This window comes from Cucumis melo, chromosome 2, assembly GCF_025177605.1.
Source record: "Cucumis melo cultivar AY chromosome 2, USDA_Cmelo_AY_1.0, whole genome shotgun sequence".
Classification (NCBI taxonomy): domain Eukaryota; kingdom Viridiplantae; phylum Streptophyta; class Magnoliopsida; order Cucurbitales; family Cucurbitaceae; genus Cucumis; species Cucumis melo.
In genome coordinates this window covers 14,021,014-14,043,783 of record NC_066858.1, presented here as the reverse complement: position 1 = coordinate 14,043,783, position 22,770 = coordinate 14,021,014, and the positions used below count along the sequence as shown (strand labels likewise).

Below are 22,770 nucleotides of genomic sequence, written 5' to 3'. Positions count from 1 at the left end.
TTTCTTTACATCTTGCACGCATCTTGTAGGTTCTTAAGTTCAAATCAATTTTTGAAGATACAAAACTACTTAAGGTAGTTTAAGGATGACACATGTTCGAATTTTAGTGCGTCATGGTGGTGCATGGGATGATGGACGAAGAAAATATGAAGGAGGAGTGTTAAAAGGCATTGTTGTCCCTAAAGAAATAACGCACAAAGATTTACAGTCTGAACTATATGACCTTGCAGAAGTTGACCCTACAAAGTTCGACATAAAGATAAGATGTATATATGAGATCAAAGGGGAAAAGGAAGCTCCTCCATTTGAGTTAAGCAATGACCGTGATTTGAAGTTTTATATTCTTAGTGAAAATCCATTGGAGGTCCCCCTATACCTATCATTTGAGCCTACAAGCAATCGAAGCATGAAAGTGTTAAACAAAGATTACAATTCAGTATCTGGGAGCAACCAAGTTCAAAATTTAAACCCTCATCCTCCAATTGGAATGGATACGTTAGATGAGAATGAAGTTGATATTAGTGAAGTTCAGGTTGGCTTGTGTGATAACATGATAGGGACCAATTCGGCTATATGGGAATCATATGAGTCATATCATTCAAAAGATGATACTTTTACATGGGAGTCAGTTGAGATGTACAATGAATTGTTTGACATCCCAGAACAAAGAGATGCTCCTACAAAAGATGCAAAGGAAAAGGTAAAGTTGACTACAGCTCCTCTAGTCGGAAGTTGAAGACAAAAGGAAGTGGCTGGTCCGAAGAAAGCTCTACAAGTGAAGAGTTGGATGTAGGACAAATTTTTTTTTTGCAAGAGAGATTTGTCAATGAGATTAAGTGTGTTGGCAATGAAAAACAAATTTCACTTTGTAGTAAAAAAAGTCTACAAAAGAGGTTCTTTTCGTTAGATGCATCGACAACAAGTGTGGTTGGAGATTGCGAGCGGTTAGACTGAAGGATTCAAATATATTCAAGATTAAAAAGTATGTGAAAGTTCATTCATGTTCTCTTGAGTTTTTGAATCGTGACCATAGGCAAGCAAAATCTTGGGTTGTTGGAGAATTAATAAAGTCCAAATTCAAGGGACCCCGGTCGCATATACAAACCACGTGATATCATAGAAGACATGAGGCAAGACTATGGCATAAATATGAGTTATGAGAAAGCATGGCGTGCCAGAGAAAATGCATATGAACGAGTGCGAGGGTCTCCTGAAGAGTCATATAATCTTTTGCGTAGATACGGTGAAGCAGTCAAATTTACAAATCCAGGTACAATATTTCACATGGAACTTGAAGACGATCGTTTCTTTAAATATCTTTTTATGGCTGTTGGTGCATGTGTTAGAGGATTCTTAAATTGCATTAGACCGGTCATAGTCATGGACGAAACATTTCTTAAGAACAAATATCGAGGTCAGTTGATAGTGGCCGTTTGTTTAGATGGTAACAATCAGATCTATCCTCTAGCCTTTGGAGTAGTTGATAGAGAAACAGATGACTCAATACAGTGGTTCTTAGAAAAATTGAAAGGTGCAATAGGGGAGGTGTCTAATCTAGGCTTTGTGACAGATCAAAAAACATGCTTCGCCAAGGGTATTTCATCAGTTTTCCCCTCTGCATTCCACGGCCTTTGTGTCCAACATTTGAGTCAAAATTTGCATGATAAATATAAGAATGACACGGTTGCTACTTTGTTTTATAATGCATCGAGAACATATCGTGAATCAACGTTTGTAGAAGCGTGGAGACATCTTCTTGCATTTCCTAATGATTCAGGGAAATATTTAAATGATGTTGGAATAGCACGGTGGTCTCGTGTTCACTACCCAGGAAGACGGTATAACATGATGACAACAAATATAGCAGAGTCCATGAATTCTATACTGAAAGAACCTAGAGATTTGCCTATTGCTTCATTCCTTGAAAATGTTCGAGCTTTGCTACAACGTTGGTTTTGGGAGCGTCGAGAAGAAGGCATTAAAGTGACGTCTACATTGACCAAATAGGTAGAGTTAGTTATTCAAAAGAAACAAAAAGGAGTTTTGACAATGAGGGTCAACCCAATTGACTGTTAACAATTTCATGTCAAAGATTTAGATAAGGAGGAGGTCGTAAACCTTCAGACTAAAGAATGCACTTGCAAGGAGTTTCAAGCTGAGCAACTACCATGCTCACATGCCATTGCTGCAGCACGGGATCGTAATATAAATGTTTATAGTTTATGTGCTAATTATTACACTAATGAATGTTTGTTGGCTGCATATGCGGAGGCCGTCTACCCAGTTAGGAATCAGGCAGATTGGAAGACAAGCGAAGACTACGTACATATGACTGTTTTACCTCCAAAAGTAGTCAAAAGAGTTGGTCTACCGAAGAAAAAGAGGATTCCAAGTGTTGGTGAAGCTCCAAAATTGCATAAGTGTGGTCGGTGAAAACAAATAGGTCGCAACAGATTAACGTGTACCAATCCAATTTCATATACCGACAAGTCGAGCATACAAGATTAGAAATTTCTCTACCAATGTACTAAGTATTACACTAATTAATGAATGTTTGTTAATGATGTGTTTTCTTAATGATTTGTCCTAACATTCTTACTTTCTGTGCTTCCAGATGGATGAAGAAGACGAAAATAACAATTGGCTTATTCATTTAAGAACACAAGAAACTGGTTTTATGATCGTTTAAAAATAACTAAACGTTCGTTTAAAAATATCTAGATGATCGTTTAAAAATATCTAAATGGTCGTTTAAAAATATCTAAATGATCGTTTAAAAATAACTAAACGATCTGTTAAAAACAACCAAACGATCGTTTGAAAACAACTAAACGATAGGTTAAACAAAACTAAACGATAGATTAAAAAAAACCAAAACATCATGTAAAAACAACCAAACGATCGTTTGAAAACAACTAAACGATCAGTTAAACAAAACTAAACGATCGTTTAAAACAACCAATCGATCGTTTGAAATTAACTAAACGATCGATTATAAACAACTAAACGATCGTTTAAAAAAACTAAACGATCTTTTAAAACAACGAAACACACCCGCGAATTGTTTACAACCGCGATTCAACATTTCAAAAAAAAAGTACGCGAATTTACAATATTGCCCCTTTGGTAAAAACAACCGATATATACGTTCCGCCTTCTTCGTTCGTTTTTCGTCACTTCGCAATACACAACCGCACTGATCACTCACCTTCGTTTTCTCTCAGTCCATTGTTCTCTCAGACCATTTTTGTCTCAGTCCTTATTTTTCGTCAACGTCAAAAGGTATTTTCCCAAACTTTTCCTTTCTTTATATTTCAAACGTTTCGACTTCTGTCTTGAAAAACTGTCATTGTGTTCTTAAATTATTATTGTGAAGCGTTTAGGGTTTCGGATTCGACTTCTGTCTTCAATATAGTTCTCCAGATTGTTAAATTTATTACTTTTCGATTAACTATATTTTTAGGATGGCTGTACCTAGCGACAAGTATTTTCCTGCCACTGTGTCATGCCAAGTGCACAAGATCGGCAGTGTTATTAAGAATAAACTGACCAAGGACCAGCTGCAAATGTTCGAAAAAATAATTTTTGGTCAATTGCTGAATGTGAACATGGTCTTCAACGGCCAGTTGATCCATCATTTCTTGCTGAGGCAGATACCTGAAGACGGTAACGCAGATGGAATCTGTTTCTTAGTTTTGGGGAAGAACGTCTGTTTTATCCAAAAGGAATTCAACATCATAACTAGATTGTGGCCAACAAACAATCCATTGGAGAAAGATTGCGATAGCAAGCGCCTACAAAGTCTTCTATTCGGATCAGAAAATAAGAAACTAATAACATGCTTGGAAATTGAGAAAAAATTATAATTGCATAAATGATAAGATAATCCCTTATCTCATCCGCCAACCACCGACGACACATAAACAAGTCTCTGGAAAAAACCTTCGATTTTTTCCTATGAAAGGTTTCACGCAGCTCATCGTCTGTACGCTTGTCTGTAATCCAAGCTTGAAGTCTATCTAAATGGACGTCAAGTATTTTGTGCATAGGATCATAAACAATTGGTTCAGACTGAGAGGTGCTGGTGGTTGATGTCACAGACCGTTTAGGTAGAGTTGTGAATGGGGTTGATAGGTAAACACTTGCACGCTTCCTACGGGCGGGCCGAACCTGTGGTCGTTAAGTGAGAAATGGTTCTATCTCTGTGACGTCCTCATCGTCAACGACATCTATTGGCTCCTCTAAACCAATATCAACCTTCTTCTCCAACACATCTTCATCACCCTATGGAAGCTCATAATGCATTAGTGTGGATAATGATAGAAATTAAACATCAATATTAGCAAGAACATGGAACCAAACCTTCTTTTTAAGTTCAATGTGTTCATCCTCCTTTGGCATCCTCAACCAATTAGGGGTACCGCCTATGTCAACATCTTTGGTCTTAGCATTATCCACTTCTTTACTTTCTATTGTATGATCTACTAAGCCTTCAGACACCTTGCGGTCTCCTTCGTCACCCTATGGAACCTCAAAATGAATTAGCGAGAACATGCAACTTAACATATGAGTAATTACCAAATATGAAACAACTAACGTCAATACACTTAACAGTTTCATTCCTAACCTTTCTTTGAAGTCCAATGTGCTTCAATATGGTTGACATCATGCCCTTCAATTCGTCAATATATGATTTTATACTATTAAGTTGCCCTTCAACAACCGCTACTCGATCTTGGAGATTCCGAATAGCCTTTTTCATCTTAATCTTGGACTTCTGTTTCTTACTCTTTTTGAAGTCATCTTCATCATTAACAACTTCTTTTACTCTTTTTGAACCACCATTCTTCGACTGAATAATGGTAGATGAGCGGAAGTTTTCAAAGAGATCACCTGAAGCAATTTTCAACTGCTCCTCTTCAGGTGTCATCTCAATGACCGCCTTAATTATAAACTGCAAATAGAAAAAGGCAAATGTATTTAAGACAAAGAAATAAGCATAAAATCATGTGATCCTTAAGTAAGTTACTATTGCTTGCTACTTACCATTGGCGAGTCAAACACCTGGCTTATAGTTTGGGACTTTGGTGATTGTTGGCACACCCACCTCAACATTCGTGGTATGACATGATCGTTTACTTTATCTACACCACATCCAATGATGGTTGGTATAGACTCATATGCCCAAACCTATTCGACATTTGACAAACAAATTTAGGAAGTGCCACAAGATATATATAGATATATAAACAAGTGGTTTCACAATCGTTTGAAAACAACTAAACGATCGTTTAACATAACTAAACGATCGTTAAAAAAAACTAAACGATTGTTTAAATAACTAAACGATCGTTTAAATAACTAAACGATCGTTTAAATAACTAAATGATCGTTTAAAAGTTTTGAAGTAAGAAGTAAGAAGTCACATACCTGTAATGCATGCGAAAATCCATTGATAGTATATTTTTTTTGTCTGTGTTGATTTCTTCTTTCCCTTGGCATATTGCTTGTCCAAGGCTCTTTTCAAGGCACTTAGCGTGCGTACAAAAACAATCCGACCCCAATCATAATTATTAAATGTATTCCAATCATCAGCATTCTTGAAAAAACCAATGTCGACTTTGGTTCGCCTATCTTTTCCCAACAAAGATATCTCTATAAAGTAGACTAAAGCTAATTTCACAATATCATCGTCATCACCCTCGTATTCCAAAAATATATCCTCTAAGTCGCTAACATAAATACACTCCTTGTCTTTGAAAAAACTTCTCCAACAGTCGATTATTCCCAACCAACTGAATATAGTCCTCTTTAGGACCCCATAGTCCAGTTATGATGTTAAACTCTCTCCTACCGAAAGTACAAACAACGCCCCCTAGTAAGAAACTTATAGAATCCTTTCCTTCATCTTCCACCTCCCTTAACAGTAAGTAGTGGATGAGTGGCCCATTAAAGACAATATTTAGGTCCAAAAAGTGCCCTAACTTTGTTTTCCTAAATAAGGCTAATTGATCGGGTTTGAGTTTGCCCTTAATATTATGTGTTGTCTTTTCTAAATGAGACAAACAACTTACTAGGGAATAAAAATGATGGGAAGGATTAATCTTGTACAAGGGTTCGTCGGTCGATGTCGATGTCGATGTCATGATTGAAGCCTGAAGAAAAAGGAACAAATTCCAGCAAATAAGTCGATTCCAAACCAAACATTTACAGCAAATATATTGAAAATGGGTTACAGATAAAACTCACTGAAACAAGAGAAAACGCTCAAAGTTGATTCTTAGGTTCAAAAAGGAGAAGCGACGAAATGCACTGGAGGACCGACGACAGACGAACAGTCGGAGTATCTTCGAAGAGCAGAGCAGGAAATTTCAAAAGCCAACGAAAGGAGATGTTTTTTTTTTTACTTCAGGTGTTCTACGCGAAAGAGAAGGAAAAGCGAACGTGGGTAGGCGAAAAATTCAATAGAGAGCGATAGAAATTTAATGAAGGGCATTTTTGTCCATTCACACCCAAATTGTCTTAAAAGTTTTTCTTTTGAAAACTTGTCCCAAAATTCATTTAAAGCTCTTTTTTTAACCTATTTTTGGAAATTTCCCATATATTAACCGTCCACGTTGAAAATAGAAAATTATTTAATCATAAATATATATTATAGTACTGTAGAAGTGGATTATTATAACTATATATAACTATATATATATTATATTCCTTTAAAATTCCATGAATTTTCCTATCCTTTAGAACTTTCAATCTAGAATACATTTTCCTTCGCAATGGTAAAAGAATTATGAGTACAAAAGAAAGAAGAAAAAATAATCATAATAACCCATCCACCACCATTAAAATTTATTCATGTTTTTTGCTTTTTCATTTCCTTTAAAATTATTACTTCTTCCATTTTGTTGAAAGTCAGCCAAATGTTGTCCTCTCCATTGCAAGTTAAACAGTGTAGTGTTGTTGGATGGTTTCAATGTCCAATCCCTTCAACTTCACTACCGACTCCACATGGCCCTTTAGAGTGTGAAGCTCCCTCAATCTGGACCATTCAACATTTAACAATTTAATAAAATTTCATTTGAAATGACTTTCTAAGTGTTAGTTATCGATGTACATTCGTTTTCTAAGTTACCTAGCAACTTCAGCCCTTTTCTTGGCTTGTTCTGCAATCTCTGAAAGCTCCTCATGGTTACTCTTTTCATGGAATATGGTTTCTGGTGGTTCTAGACCGTGCATTGTACGTTGTGCTATTGCCCATTGTGCCTCTCTTTCGCCTTTTCCGTAGTCTTTCTTAGTCGTAAACGCCGTCTAAATGGTCAAGAATATCCATTAGTACAAATAGTTACAATGGGAAATGACATTACAAAAGTTTGATCACAAACCTTATTCTCAAGCATGTTGTCCCAAGCCTTTCCACTTAGACCATAACGAATGGAGAATTTGAGAACATCAAGTGGGAAGTAAGTAACAATACTGAATACCCAGATAGCTCCTGCCCATCCCCATCCAACACCTTTGATCCTTGCAAAATCCCATTCAGAATATACAGCAATTAAAGTGGCAACCTGAAAGTGTAGATAATAGAATCAATAATCAAGAGATAGATAAATGAAATTTTGGAAAATGTTTGAGAAACAAGAAGAAAAATGCAAGTGTTCTTACCAACTGAGCAGCAATGAAAGCAATAACTAGCAAGAAACCAGGGCATTCAACAAAAGACCAACTTCTTGACCTGGTGACAAAGATGAGAGCTTGACTGATGATGCTAACTTGAAGATAGAGAGCAGAATTAATCTCAGCAAGATCTTTGAGTGGTTTTACACCAAATGTATTCTGCAAACAATGTTAACATGAGTTAGACCTCAAATGTTAGGAGAGAAAAAGGGGTAAATGGTAGTGGGTAGCCATTAGTCAGTCAAACATTTTAGGACGAATGTTATACTATGGGCTGTTAGGATCCGGTTATCTTGTTTATTGTATTTTGTACTTTGAATTTATAATATTGGAAGTGAGACCTAGAATCTTCATTGCATGTTAGTATACATAACCAATGTCATAATTGCACTTGAAGAAGGGATAATGATTTTGTTTTCTTACCGAGAAGAAATTGGTTTCATTGGCAAGCCAAAAGAAAACTACGGTCATAAGGGCCATGTATGTTCCTAGGACAACACCAGTGGCGAAAATTTCTTTGAGTTTCCATGAGTCTGGCACAGGTGATGGCTTGACTCTATCCTTTGAAATGGTCATGATGGTTCCATCGTTTAGGATGGCAATGATCAAGACCATAAAAGGCGAGAAATCAAACTTCCAAATGAGAGCCACAAGCATGAATCCCAAAACAATACGGATTGTAATGGAAACTGCATATATAGTGTAGTTCTTCATTCTCTGGAAGATGGCCCTACTAGTCAACACAGCACTCACAATCACGCTTAGCCCTGGCTCTGTTAAGACAATATCTGATGCACTTCTTGCTGCATCGGTTGCATCGGCCACAGCAATACCGATATCGGCCTTCTTGAGAGCAGGAGCATCATTGACACCATCTCCTGTCATGCCACAGATATGATTCCTCTCTTGAAGTTTCTTGACAATCTCATACTTGTGTTCTGCAATCAACAAATGAATATAGTTTAGTTGAGGATGACTGATTGTTTCATCTATCCCATTGTAGTTAAAAGTATAATGTGATTACCCGGAAAGACTCCTGCAAACCCATCAGCCTTCTCAATGAGTTCATCAACAGGAATGGAAGCAATTGACTCATCTTTGCTTTGGCCAAGCAAAGACGACGATGGATACATGTTGGTGCCCATGCCAAGTCTTCTACCAGTTTCTTTTCCTATAGCAAGTTGATCACCAGTAATCATCTTAACGTTAACACCAAGTTCAAGAGCTCGACGAATGGTTTCTGCACTATCATGCCTTGGAGGATCAAATAGCGGCAAGAGACCAACAAATTCCCATGGTTCTCCAGCACTCTCTTTGTCTTTATCCTTAACAGTCTATAAATGGAGGAAAATTAAAGGTTCATGATAAATAAGAAAGCTCATTCATTCTACGAATTAACAAAACCTATTATATATATTCACATATTCACCTGTCGACCGACAGCCAAGGATCGAAGACCGCGGTTAGCATAGTTATCAATAATTTCATGAGCTTTCCTTCTTATTTCTCCTTTGAGCTCACAAAGATCAATTATCTATTACCACCAAAACGACAAAGTTAGGCATCTAAAAAAGATGTGATTCAACCCAAGTGATATTGCCTATCAGAAAAGCAACACTACCTGTTCAGGAGCACCCTTGCTGCTTCTATGCCAGTTACCGTCACTATCAATGTAGGTAATTGCAGTACGTTTATCGACGGGATTGAAAGGCAAGAAATGTACCTCAGTTATTCCTGCTCTTGCCTTTGGAAGCCAAATGTAAAGTAAGAATAGTTTAGATACGACAGAAGCTTCAATAATGAATATAAACATAGAGTTGAGCAATTAACCTCTTTAGGGTCACCCAACATTCCAACAATGCAAGCATCAATAGCATCTTGATTTTCAACTCTGGAAGCTCTTGCAGCAAACAGCATAACAGTGTCTTTGTCCATGTTTGGCACAAAAACCTACAGTCCTAAAACACACCATGATGAGCCATGATCAAAGTCAATGACCAAAACTACAATTCTATAGGTTACAAATATGTGAACTTGACCTCAATCAAGGACTTGTCTACTGTGAGCTTATTGAGGGTGAGAGTTCCAGTCTTGTCACTGCAAAGAACATCCATCCCAGCCATCTCTTCAATGGCTGTCATCCTCTTGGTAATGGCACCTTGCTGTGAAAGGCGATGCGATCCGATGGCCATGGTTACTGACAGAACGGTTGGCATTGCAATGGGAATACCTCCAATGAGAAGCACCAACAAGTTGTCAATTCCTTCTCTATATGCCCTATGTTGAATTGGATACATCACCAAGATCTCAATGACCATTCCCACGGCAATGGAGCATATACAGAAGTTTCCGATGGCCGTCAACACCTGATCGATGATGAACCAATGTTAGAACCAAAAATCTTGCCACAAATCCCAAGTTAACTTGGTTGTGTGAATTAAATAAGTTTTCTTATACCTTTTGGAAATGACCAACTTGGTTGGTGCTGTCCACAAGGTGGGCTGCCTTTCCAAAGAAAGTATGCACACCAGTGGCAATAACAACGGCCTCAATCTCACCTTGCTTGCAGGTGGAACCAGAAAACACTTCATCACCAGGATGTTTGGTGACAGGCAAAGATTCACCTGTAAGAGCAGATTGATCAATCTTAAGAGGATCACCTTCTAGGAGACGTGCATCAGCTGGGATAATATCTCCCAATTTGACACTAATCACATCTCCTGGAACCAGAATTGCTGCTTCCTCTTCTTTCCACTTTCCATCTCTTAGAACCTACAAAATTCATAAAACAACAATTCCTATAAACCACCAAAAGTTCCTCTATAGTGTGAAATCACCACTAAACTCAAAAGTTTAAGTCAAGGCATTATCATAAATTCAATTTCTTATCCGTACTTTGACTTAACTAGTCGATTTCTAGGACATCCAAGAGTAGAATACAATATCTTTTGTTTTGATACTATGTTCATTCACTAGGAACTAGAAAAGAAAAGGAAATACCTTGGTTTTGGGGGCAAGACCAGCCATGAGAGCAGCTGCTGCATTTCCAGCATTGTTTTCTTCAATGAAACTAATGGTAGAATTGATGATCAACAAGACAATGATACCAACAAAATCTTGCCAATCTGGTGGTTTCCCCTGGAAATTTGGAACATAATCAAATCAAAATGAAGTTATTGTGCATGAAATTAAAAGAATGGAAGAAGAATTGAACAAGAAGTTATATACCCCTCCATTGGCCAGAACAATGGCCATGATTGCCGCAGACTCCATGACCCATGAGAGAGGGTTCCACATAAACCCCAAAAACTTCAAAAGCTTGCTCTCTTTTTTCTCTTCAAGCTTGTTTGGGCCAAAAATTTGGAGTCTTTTTTCTCCTTCTGCTGTAGTTAATCCTTCTTTTGTGCATTTTAGTTGCTCAAAAACTTCCTCAATAGGAATTCGTTCCTACAAAATAAATAAAGAAAGAAGTAGTTCAAACCAATAACTCAAAAAAGAAGAAGAAGAAGAAGAAGAATGTTAGAAAAATTTTGTATATGGACAACTCATTCTCAACTCCCTAAATATGATTAATGACTATCCTCACAAACCAACAATATCTAACATTATGCTTACGTCAAAACACAATTTTTACACAATATCCCTTAGAAACAGTCATAGCATTATCATGATATTCATTTCTCTCCACCAAAGTGTGAGAAAAACGAAGGTCACAATATACAACGCCACTATATTACTGCATTTTAACGTAAGCAGAAAGTTAAAAGAGATAGATCATTAATCATTTTACACGACTAAGAATGAGTATGTCATTGAAGTGAAGAAGAATGTAATTAATTACTAGATCAATGTTCTCATTCTTGACATCTTCCAATGAAATGTCACCCATAGCTGACCCAAAAGAACAGCCAACAAAACAAAGAAGATCAAAGTATCCAAGAAATTAAAAAATATATATATGTATATATATTTTTGTCCTCCTTAATCCCTTTCCCTCTTCCCTATGTTTGTGCTATTGAATCATATTTAAAACCCCAAAGGGAAAAGGAGAGGGAGAGGAAGAGATTAAAAAACAGGTAATATCATGCAGATGGAGTTGGCAACAATTTTAACAGCAAAACCCAACCAACTTCTTATAGCTAAATATTTCATCAAATCTCATGAACCCCCGTTGATTTCTATACAAAATAACTTTTACTTGGACAAGAGACAATAGAGTTTGTTTTTACATTTTTGTGGTTTACCACACTCTCCGCTTTCTTCTACCAACAATAATAGGTTACTTTAACAATATGTTTTTTCTTAATATATGTTTGGATGAAAACAAAATAAATGGTTTTTTTTTTTCACTTTTTTCTTAAAATTTTAAATATATAAGTTTTAAAAATTTCTAATAAGATTGAGAGCTAAAGAAAATTAGGAGTCTAGGGTAGAATTTTCTTTATAATTATTTTCTTATTATTTTGTTGTGACATAAATTGTAATTTTTGTTTGGATATATAAAATTGATTTGAACATGCATTATAAAGGGTAGTTTTTCTATATAAAAAGGAAAATTATCAAAAATATAAAATTTGAAAAAATATTTAAACTAATAAATTTTGTCATTTATAGTTTTTTTTTCTATTTTTTTTTTTTTTTGAAAATGTCTCTTTCAAAAAAGAAATTTTATTTTTAAAAATTTGGCTAAATATTTTAGAAAAATGAATAACAAAAATATAATGTAATGTGAATAAAAATAAAATAAAAATAATTAAGTTAAATTTTGTGATTACTTACGTGATTTGAATTCGTGATATATTTTCAAATATAGTAAAATAAATTAAAATATTTACGAACTATAGTAAAAGTTTAGATTTTATCAATACCACCGATAAAAGCATATTGATAAAATCTAAAATTTTATTATATTTTGTAAAAGATTTGTCAAATTTGCCATTTTTCGACCATTTTTCAAAAAAAAAATCATAAATTCTAGTTTTTTTTTTTGGTTGAAATACAACCCTTGAGCATATACAAAATCCTACCCATATTATTTTCTTTTGAATCTCATTCCATCCATAAATAAGTAAACAGTTCTTTCTTATTTTGTGTCACTATGGAAATGAAACAAATACACATCATATTCTCCAAACTAATTTCCAATTAAATTCATTATCTTAGAGAAAGGTTTCTCATATTTAACCCTAATTGAGATTTAAGCTTTTAGTAATTATAACATTTCAAGGAGGATGATCATTTATTTATTTGAGTAAAGGAGGATGTGATTTCAAGGATTGATCTATTGCATGAATTCAAAGAAGAAGTTATTGCAATAAGCAAGGGAAACAAGATTATTTAAGAGACTTTCCATTTTGCATCTTCAAATTAAAACCTTGGCTACCCAATGCTCAATAAAAACAAATATTTCCAAGCTCAACTAATTCTATGTAAAATGCTAGTTCAACGAGTCAAAAAAATGATTAGAGTCGAGATATCGTGGAAAAACTACAAACTAAATATGTCACGAAAGACAAAAAGATTGTGCAGAAATTGTGAAGAGAATAATGTATTGTCAATTGTGCATTGCATCGAATTTTGTTATGTCAAACCTTATCAAATGTGCGTGAACATCAAGTTTGACTCCTTTTAATAGAGTTATTTAAAATAATTTGGAACAATTTTACATCGTTAAAAATTGCAAATATAGCAAAAATCTATCAACGATACAATTCTATCGTAAAAGACTTTTATAGTCTATTATTTACATACTATACGGTCTGTCAGTGATAGACTTTTATCATTGATAAACTCTGACAAACTTTGTTATATCACTAATATAAACTCTGGCAAACTTTGTTATATTCACGATTTTGTAAAATGTTGTTATATATGTTAATATATTGAATCTAATTGTTATATTTCCAACAGTCCATTATCAAAATGAGTTCATAAAATATTTTAGAACAAGAACAAAATTTTAAAAGGTCAAAATTCATACTTGTTTCCTACAAATAAAAATAATGACGACGACAACGACGATTAAAAAAATAAAAGAAATTAAGAACATGTTACCAAGCGACTATGTAACAATGCTATTTTATTATTTAAAAAGTGTTTACTCCAAACTTTTTTTTAAGCAAAACTGTGAATAACTATTTATAGATAACTCTCTCAATCTAAAATATCATTCTTAATAACTATTCATATTAACCTATTAAGCCATTACAAAGAACTTATTAAAACCTCCTAAATATCTTTTTCAATCGCTATTCGTGCTAATAACCATTAAGTTTTACTAAAGAACTTATCAAGAGCTCATCTCTGATAGCTAGTTAACTCTTCTAATCAATCTCTTTTTTCAGAATAGTTTTGACATTCAGAATTGTGCTTTGATTTAGGTATGAGAGAGATTTTTAGAGAGGTTGAAGATCGAATCTGAAAAGTTTTCAAAACTAGAAACAAAAAATGTGTGCGGCAAGGAAATTTTAATTAAAGTTGCGACGCAAGTTATTTCTGGGTATCTATGACTTGTTTGGAGGAAGATATATGTATTAGCAAATATCTTAGTGGCATGAGTTTTTCATGACTTTAAAATCTTCAACCAATAGATGCTTACTAAGCATAGTTAGACAATCTTTAGGATTCTTTAAAAGCTCTCTTTCAAGACTACTAAAAATTATCCCTTTGTGTAGTTGGGGCATAATTCGTTCTACACTATATACCACTATTTTATGGAGCTTTTTTCTCAGACAAAGATGGAGGGTGAGGGACACATGAAACATCTCAATCTTCAATGACCTTTGGATTCTCGACAATGGAAATTCAAACCTAGTTGGATTCACGAGAGGGCAAAAGAGTTAAAATGGTTGATAACCTCATCTTGCATAGTGGTAACCGAAATGAAGTCCTAATTGATGAAGGATCTCAATTTTGTTACGTTTTGTAAAGATAAATAAGCGGTCCAAACAATGCTTAGTCGATGATTTTTTATTCATTTGTTTTTTTTACTACAACAATTATAGTGATGGAGGGACATCAAACATTTCCACTCGAGAATAAAAAAGACCGTTTATAAGACATCAACTTCTTAAACACACTAATGTTATATATGTTTTGAGAACGGGATTAAAATAGTTTTTAAATTCAATTCTTTCGTTGGAATTCTTAATTTATTCGACCAAAAACAACTTTTATTAAATGATAAGCTCAATCATAAAACATGTTGGTCGAAGCTATTAAGATCATTGTTTTAACTTTATTTAGAAAAAAAAAACTTATTTAATTATTTTGACGTATTGAATTAAGATTGTATAAACTCAATGAGAAGTCCATCCAAAGTATCAGAAAAAAAAAAGTAATTTTATGAGTTGATGAAAAATAAATAACTAAGTAAAATATATATGAAATTGAGTAAAATTAAATCAATAAAATTTGTATATAAATGCATTAGAGGCACATTATTAAATAACTGAAAAGTTTGAGTTCCGGAGCAGATAAGTTTCGAATACTAAGTTCCAAAAGAAGGTTGGCCGGCGATTCTTGAAAGAAACCTCATGTCAGTTCCGGCGACGGTGATGTTTTGTCCACCGTCATCTTTGCTCACTCATGATTGCTTCTTGAACTTTGGAAGTCCATAAATAAAGAAACAAAGTCGTCTTTGTCCCCTTCTCAATTTACTTGCTTTTCTTTTTATGGTTTGGAAGAGTAATATTGTAATGAACGCACTCACAGCCGGCCTCAAACACAAATTTCGATACAAACAGAGCATTCCGTTTATAATCTTACCTCCAGTTCCTACACAAATATGATATAATCAATCTTCATTTTCTTCAATTCAAACAATTTGTATCAAATATCACTCAATAATTCTCTCATTTTATGAGATTCAACCATGCCCCACATCCACAAATTCATTCCCTCACACATTTACTCTCTTCTTCTACTTACTGCTGCGGTACTCTCTGTTTTTTCCCCTGTTCTTGCAGGTGAATCATCGCCGGCAACTTCCGATATCCGAGGCGGTTACTGGCTTTCATGGCTAGCCCAAGACTTCCCTCCGTCGGCAATCTCCACCTCCCATTTCACCCACCTCTTCTACGCCTTCCTCGAACCAAATAACGTAACCTTCGAATTGACAATCACTCCCAACGACGATCAATGGATGAGAAATTTCACTTCCACCATCCACGCCGTCGACTCCCAAATCAAAACCATCCTCTCAATCGGTGGTGACGGCTCCTCTGTTCCCATATTTTCAGCCATGGCCGCTACCCAGACCACCCGCTCCAGCTTCATCGCCTCCACTATCTCCACCGCAAGATTGTACGGCTTCGATGGCCTTGATCTAGATTGGGAATTCCCAAATTCCACAGACGACATGTCCCACTTGTCTTTGCTCTTCCAAGAGTGGCGTCAAGCAATCGAAATAGAATCGCCCTCCAACACCGGTCGACCTCCACTGGGCTTATCGGCAGCCGTCTTGTACGCTTCCAGTTTTCAATCGCCGCCGAGATCGTACCCTGCCGACGCCATAACCAAGTACGTCGATTTCGTCAGTCCGATGTGCTTCGATTACTTCGGAAAATGGACGCCGTCGGCTACCGGATCACACGCTCAGCTGTTCGATAAAACAAGCAATTTGAGCACCAGCTACGGCGTAAATTCGTGGATAGAGGCTGGGGTTCCGGCGGAGAAATTGGTTATGGGGCTGCCGGTGTACGGGAGGACGTGGCTGTTGAAGACTGCTTGTGATCATGGGATTGGAGCGCCGGCGGAGGGAGTGGGGCCAGGAAATGAGGGTGTTATGATTTATTCTGACGTGTTGGATTTTAATTCGGCGAACGGCGCCACGGTGGTGTTCGATACGGAGTCCGTTTCGACGTATTCGTTCGCGGGAACCACTTGGATTGGGTATGATGGGCCGAGTTCTATTGATGCGAAGGTTAAGTTTGCGAAGGCCCATGGGCTTCGTGGGTACTTTTTTTGGGCCCTTGGATATGAGAAGAATTGGACCATCGCTGAAACAGGTAGATTTCTAAACTTCTTTTAGGGTTATCTTTCCAAATATATCAAAATCCATTGGTCTTTCAGAAAAGTATAAGATATGATTTTAAATACTATGCTTTGAAATCTTAAAAAATGATTTTAAATTAATTCCTTTTTTGGAATAAGAAACTTTTAAATTATAAATTGTTTTATTTGTTGCTATCCATAATAATTATGCAATAATTTATTTTTTGTCCTCGAGTATAAAAATTTTGTTTTTTTATTTTAATGTTTTTAAACTTAGGAATGATTCATAGTTTCATCCTACTAAATAGTACTTTCTAATAGTTAGAATTTGGTTTTATTTCGATTGTTTTCTCTAAATTTTGAACCTCATTAAATTATTGTTTAAGAATATAAATGCAATTATTTATTTTGTTTTTGTTTTACACATCCATTTTACATATGCATCGTAGAATCAATGCATTAATATAACTACCACCATTCCAGACATATGCTTTTGGTGGGCATCGATTTCATCCTATCTCGAAGAGTCATGTCCTTATATCAACATCAAATGCAAGAAGTCACTTAATTTTTTTTTAAAAAATAGATAAATTTATTTTGTAAACTAAAAATTGGAAAAATCACATAATTGTCTTCCAAATGGGCAGTTACACCCGAAAAGTTCAAATGGTAAAATGAGAGTTTATGAAAATATAGGGGTAAAATGGATATCTAAAGATTTTCCATCCATACTCTCTTTTAATATAGTAGAGATAGAATTAGAAATATTAAAAAATTATGAACATCTAACCAAATAATTTTTCTTTTTTTGCAGCTCAAAATGCATGGATGTATGGTTGATAATAAAATTTTAATATGATATACAAGAGATTCATTTTCTTCGACTAGAGCACAACCAAAACATAGTTTCAAGTGACAAGTTCTTATAGATTCTTTTATTGGAGTCTTTCTTAATAGTATTTTAAAATAAAATATCAACTCACTTATATGTTCGGTTGTATTGAAAGTGACATTTATACCCATCAAAATGATTTGTATCAACACTTCAACGTTGTTTCATTAATGCAAAGAATAAGATTCATTTTCATCCTTTCATAACATATCAATATTAAATATGAAAACTTTCGGTCCTAAATTTTAGATCTTTTAGATGCATAATTAATTTTTTTTTTTTAGTTTTTTTCTATACATTCCATACTATAGAATTGTCAATCACATCAAGACACCAAAGTGTGCTTAGATCGACTTTTTAAGTGTTTATAAGTTTTTTTTTTTAAAAAAAATAATTTATAAACAACACTTAAAAAGTCAATCCAAATCCAAACCTGCATTAACCAAATCACTGTTAGAATCAAATATTTTAACTAGGAAAGTTAATGATATACTCATGAACTATATTTATATAGTTTTTCTAAAAAAAGCATATAAAAATAGATATTATTAATTGAGCACATTTATTTGATTTTGATTGGAAAATGAAAACACATTCATCTCCATCCATTCAAATCTAAACAATTGGAAGGTGACATTTTTAGGTCAAACATGAGTTTATGGTTTCAAATAAACCATAATTACATTAAATAACAAAATTTCTACTTTTTAATACTTCAATCAATATATTAGCTTTGTAATAATAATATGTTATTTAATATTTTGGTGATCATATACTATTCAACAATCAAATACAAAACAAAAACAATACAGCCCCCAGCAAAACCCATTTATTTGAAACTACTTAGCATTGGTCATCAATCCTCAAATCTCAATATTGATCATCAACCCATGCCTTTGAAGCTGCAAAATAATAAAATTTAGAAAAAGTATTAAGTCATTAATTATCATTATTAACAAAAGAAAAAAGAAATTAATTAATTAGTTAAATTGAACTAACCGTGAGTGGAAATTTCCCAATCGCCACTGTCGTAACTGAGCGCCCAAAAGAAATAGCCACGTAAGTCATTTGCTTGAGCAAACTCCACTTTGGTCGTCGTTGACTTAACATCATCATATCCAACCCATGAAGTGTTTATGTACGAATACGCCGACACAGTTCGTATATCGTATACTATGGTTGCCTTTGTTTTTTCGTTGAACTCTTTTACCTGTTCAAACATATAAATAATTCTAACTATAATCGTCTCCTTAACATATATATTCATAATCTATGAGTGAATTTTTTTAGTTGATATTCAATTTTGAATTGAACGGTAAATTTAAGTCACCTGGACATAAGTTAGAATCCCTTGGTCGCCGGGACCGACACCGACGGCGGGTGCTCCGACGCCATGAACATAAGGATCCTTCAAAGTCCAAGATTTCCCATACAGAGGAATTCCCATAACCATCTTGCTCCGAGGCACGCCAGCTGAGATCCATGACCGGAGCCCGTAATGGGAGCTCAAATTCGTGTGTGGGTCAAACAATGCCGCATGAGCTCCAGTCGCCGTCGTGTCCCAGGACCCATGATAGTCGAAGCACATAACGTTGATCCAATCAAGACTTTTTGAAATCGCCGCCGCCGGGAAAGACCGGGGCTCGCCGTATGTCCGAAACTCCGACGCATAATACACGGCGGCAGAGAGCAAAAGCGGCTGCCGTGAAGTTAATTTTGCTTCCCTGTCGATTGTCTTCCGCCACTGAGTTATTAAATCCGCGAAATATTCCATCTCGGTTGTGTCTTTAGGAAATTCCCAATCGATATCCAACCCATCAAATCCGAATTTCCTCGCTGTGTTGATGCTTGAATCGATGAAAATTTGACGAGATTTGGCATTGGAAGCAATACGAGCAAACAGATCACTGTCGCTACCGCCGCCGCCAATTGAAAACAGAGTCTTCACCGGTGGATTCTTCCGCCGAAGAGAAGAGGTAAACTGGGAAAGCTCCGCCTTGGTAGTTTCGGGCAAATCAAAAGTGAAGGAACGGTTACTCGGCATGAGAAAGGCATAATAGATATGGGTAAAGAGAGCGGTGTTAATGGCGGAGGGTGGGAAAGATTCTGAAAACCATGAGGGCCAATAAGCGGCCTTGACAGGCGGCGAGGGCGACATGTGGGCAGCTCGGGCAGTGAAGGTAAGAACAAAAACAGAGCACATAAGAAATTTGAGAAGTGCCATTTTGGGGTTTTTTTTGTTTTGATTGGGAAATGAAAATTTGGGTATTTATAAAATTATGTTGAACATTTAAAAATTAATTTCAATGAAGGGCTCTGAAAATTCTGTCTATAGAAAATTATGTCCATTATCAATAATGGAAATCATGATTGTTATTTTTTAAATAAATGTGACCATAGTACTTAGGTATTGGTTGACCAATACATTTTTGGTGATACATCACTTTGTAGAAAAAATATATTTGATTTTTGCGCTTCCAAACAAACATGTGGACTAAAAAAGTTCACTAAAAAGGTATATTGCTAAAACTCAATTATCAAACATACATATTTTTTAAAAAAATTATTTTATTTTTTAGGAGAAGAAAAACCTTTATTATAATAATAACTAATGGCGACAATAACAAAATCCATGATCATGACTATACTTCTTCTAACTTATTGTGTGAACTTTCATATTTGTCCATTTCTAGTCAAAGTCAAATTTCTCTAAAAATCTTATTTTAATGTTAAATATAAAAAAGTTTAAGGGTGGGTGGGTTTTGCATTTATAGGTTGCTATCTCTATTATTCAATATTGAAGTTTAATGATAGGGATGATTTCTTACAAAGTTTAAGTATTTGGTAGTCCAAATATTCAACTTAAAGGATTAATGGGTAGATTTGTTAGACACACATTGAAAGTTTATAAATGTATTAAAACCTAAAAATAAAAGTAAATGAGAAAAATATCTTTTATTATCCCTCCATTTTAAATTTTAAAGATTAAATAGAGAAACTAAATTGTATTTTTTTTCCAAAACTAAATTGACTAAATTATTCATAAAAACTTAACTAATCATTTAATATTTAAAAAAATTAAGGAACTAAAACTTATAACTTAACAACAATTAAACAAAAATATAAAAACTTAAATCGATTACTTAATTATAAAATTTAAACGTACTTGAAAGCTTGTGTTTGGATTAGCTTTTTAAAATATGAGAAATATTGTAGGAAAATTATTAAAATAGTAAAATAAGCAAAATATTTACCTTCATACAAAAATTAATACACTATGACATCAACACAATTTTTAAAAGAGATATTGAAAAATGGTAAAAATAAAAAATGGGATGTAGTGAAGCACTCATGTTCCAACCAATCAACAATTTATTTATTTTTCAATTGTGTATTGTAGCGGTCAGCGATATGACCAATTCTCCAGCCATTTAGTCTTTGTCATATATATATTATAAAGATCAATGTGTATAATGCATATAATTTTTTTTCCCTCTGATTAGATATGCCAAATCTTGCCTAAACCATTCAACCATATCTTAGAAAATTAATAATGTACATGTATGAGAAGAGAACTATAGAGAATATCATATACTAAAAAAAATAAGTTAAGGAACAATTGAATAACCATTTTAGGGCAACAATTGAATAACCATTTTCATAGAGGGCATTCCCGCTGAAAAAAAGGAGTGTGAAAATGTAGAAAAGTGACAAATATTTAAGTATTTTTGCAAATATTCTTATCCCCTTTCTTTAGGTTATTAAAAAGAAAAGAAAAGAAGAGATAAAGGTAAGAGGGGCAGCCGCATATACACAGTAGAGAGAGAGAGATTGACGACATACATCACCCGAGAGAGAGGCGGGGTTTGACGGTGACCCATTCCATTTGGCGTCTGGTGCGTCTTCTTGTGAAGGAAGATTGGCGTTCTCGACGATTAGAGAGAGCACAACAGCGTTTGGTGTCCGACATCCTTGCGGTAAAGCTCGACGATGATTTTTTACTGCTATGGCGATAGCTAGAGACAGAGTATTTTGGGCAACATTTGGGTCTCAGTTTTCTGGCAGTAATGTTAGGTTCTGACGGGTTTGGATCAATTTCGTCATTGGATGTTAATCTGACGTGTTTGGGTCTTGTTTCTCGGGTATTTTCGAAGCTTTTCGTTCACAGATTCAGAGTTATATTTCAACACGTGTGTCTCTCATATTCTTGGTGTTTGGTCGATAGTAAAGTTAGGTTATGCGGTAATATTACAGATTACATATTACTTTGTTGATATCTGTAATTTGTATCTTGAATTAGAATTTGCTCTTAATAAAATCCCTTCAAACTGGTTCTCAAAATATATGTAAACCGAATTGGTCGAACCACTGTATATCTTTATATTCTTTATTCTTTTATCGCTTACTTTTTATTATAGAAAGTGAAAAAAGGGATATGGATGAAATGACCTATTCAACGATTCTTCAGTATCTATCAAACACTGAGGAGTTGTGGAAAAAGCTAGAGAGTCTTTACTTGACAAAATCCTTACCAAATAAATTATATCTGAAGGAGAAATTCTTTGATAGGAGCAACGTAAAGGCTTAGAAGAGAACCTAGATGAATTTCAGAAGATTGTAGTTGATCTCAATAACATCGGTGAGAAGATGTCGGATGAGAATCAAACAGTGATTCTTTTAAATTCATTACTAGAAAGATATCGGGAGGTGATATCGGGAGGTTAACGCAACTATTAAATATGGTCGGGATTCATTGACCATGAATATAGTGTTGGATGCCTTGAAGACTAGTTGACCATGAATATAGTGTTGGATGCCTTGAAGACTAGAAATCTCGAAATTAAGAAAGAACACAAGAATGAAGAGTTACTCATGGCCAGAGGAAGAAGTGACAAAAAGAGCTGGAAAGGCAAAAATAAAAGTTCCAGGATGAATTCAAAGGGGGAAGCTAGAAAGTATTTCCTTTGTCATAAAGATGGACAATTTAAGAAACATTGCCCTTTGAATAAGAGCAAGGAAACATCAAGTAGCAAGCATGCAGGTAGTGAGTGAATGTTACTGATGGGTATGATTCAGTAGAGATCTTGATAGTGTCTCATAGGGATATACAGAATGCTTGGATCATGGATTTGGGGTGCATGTTTCACATAACTCCTAATCAGGATTTTCTAATTAACTTTCAGAAAAGTGATGGGGAAAAGTCTTATTGG

General features: G+C 34.8%; 3 protein-coding genes across 6 annotated transcripts; 1 reads left to right on the top strand and 2 right to left on the bottom strand.

Annotated features, from left to right (window-relative positions):
* Positions 1 to 6,673: 6,673 nt before the first annotated feature.
* On the bottom strand, positions 6,674 to 11,811 carry LOC103487374 (ATPase 8, plasma membrane-type). The gene is made up of 14 exons (XM_008445664.3): positions 11,516 to 11,811; positions 10,903 to 11,121; positions 10,675 to 10,812; positions 10,132 to 10,446; positions 9,714 to 10,040; positions 9,505 to 9,624; positions 9,296 to 9,418; positions 9,104 to 9,208; positions 8,699 to 9,008; positions 8,098 to 8,612; positions 7,663 to 7,833; positions 7,383 to 7,565; positions 7,133 to 7,308; positions 6,674 to 7,039 (listed from the first exon to the last, which is right to left on the bottom strand). The coding sequence occupies exons 1-14, from the start codon at positions 11,561 to 11,563 to the stop codon at positions 6,943 to 6,945; spliced, it is 2,847 nt and encodes a 948-aa protein (XP_008443886.1). The 5' UTR covers positions 11,564 to 11,811; the 3' UTR covers positions 6,674 to 6,942.
* Positions 11,812 to 15,124: 3,313 nt separating this feature from the next.
* On the top strand, positions 15,125 to 17,755 carry LOC103487373 (class V chitinase CHIT5-like). Of its 4 annotated transcripts, none has more exons than XM_051081563.1 (3): positions 15,125 to 15,306; positions 15,642 to 16,682; positions 17,483 to 17,755. In XM_051081563.1, the coding sequence occupies exons 2-3, from the start codon at positions 15,818 to 15,820 to the stop codon at positions 17,506 to 17,508; spliced, it is 891 nt and encodes a 296-aa protein (XP_050937520.1). In that variant the 5' UTR covers positions 15,125 to 15,306; positions 15,642 to 15,817; the 3' UTR covers positions 17,509 to 17,755. The 4 variants fall into 4 exon arrangements, with proteins under 4 accessions (XP_050937520.1, XP_008443885.2, XP_050937522.1 ...); XM_051081565.1 differs by having other exon boundaries at positions 15,135 to 15,211; XM_051081564.1 differs by having other exon boundaries at positions 15,136 to 15,227.
* Positions 17,756 to 18,287: 532 nt separating this feature from the next.
* On the bottom strand, positions 18,288 to 19,822 carry LOC103487372 (class V chitinase CHIT5b-like). The gene is made up of 3 exons (XM_008445662.3): positions 18,891 to 19,822; positions 18,560 to 18,770; positions 18,288 to 18,462 (listed from the first exon to the last, which is right to left on the bottom strand). Exons 1-3 carry the CDS (start codon positions 19,782 to 19,784, stop codon positions 18,431 to 18,433), a joined length of 1,137 nt encoding a protein of 378 aa, XP_008443884.2. The 5' UTR covers positions 19,785 to 19,822; the 3' UTR covers positions 18,288 to 18,430.
* Positions 19,823 to 22,770: the final 2,948 nt, after the last annotated feature.

Coding starts and splice junctions, on each gene's coding strand:
- LOC103487373 (XM_008445663.3), top strand. CDS start 15,548: ATGCCCCACATCCACAAATTCATTCCCTCACACATTTACTCTCTTCTT. Junction 16,683..17,482: donor TTGGACCATCGCTGAAACAG/GTAGATTTCTAA, acceptor CTTTTTTTGCAG/CTCAAAATGCATGGATGTAT.
- LOC103487374 (XM_008445664.3), bottom strand. CDS start 11,563: ATGGGTGACATTTCATTGGAAGATGTCAAGAATGAGAACATTGATCTA. Junction 9,419..9,504: donor TGTTGGGTGACCCTAAAGAG/GTTAATTGCTCA, acceptor TGGCTTCCAAAG/GCAAGAGCAGGAATAACTGA. Junction 7,040..7,132: donor AAAAGGGCTGAAGTTGCTAG/GTAACTTAGAAA, acceptor TGAATGGTCCAG/ATTGAGGGAGCTTCACACTC.
- LOC103487372 (XM_008445662.3), bottom strand. CDS start 19,784: ATGGCACTTCTCAAATTTCTTATGTGCTCTGTTTTTGTTCTTACCTTC. Junction 18,771..18,890: donor GGATTCTAACTTATGTCCAG/GTGACTTAAATT, acceptor ATGTTTGAACAG/GTAAAAGAGTTCAACGAAAA. Junction 18,463..18,559: donor TTGGGAAATTTCCACTCACG/GTTAGTTCAATT, acceptor ATTATTTTGCAG/CTTCAAAGGCATGGGTTGAT.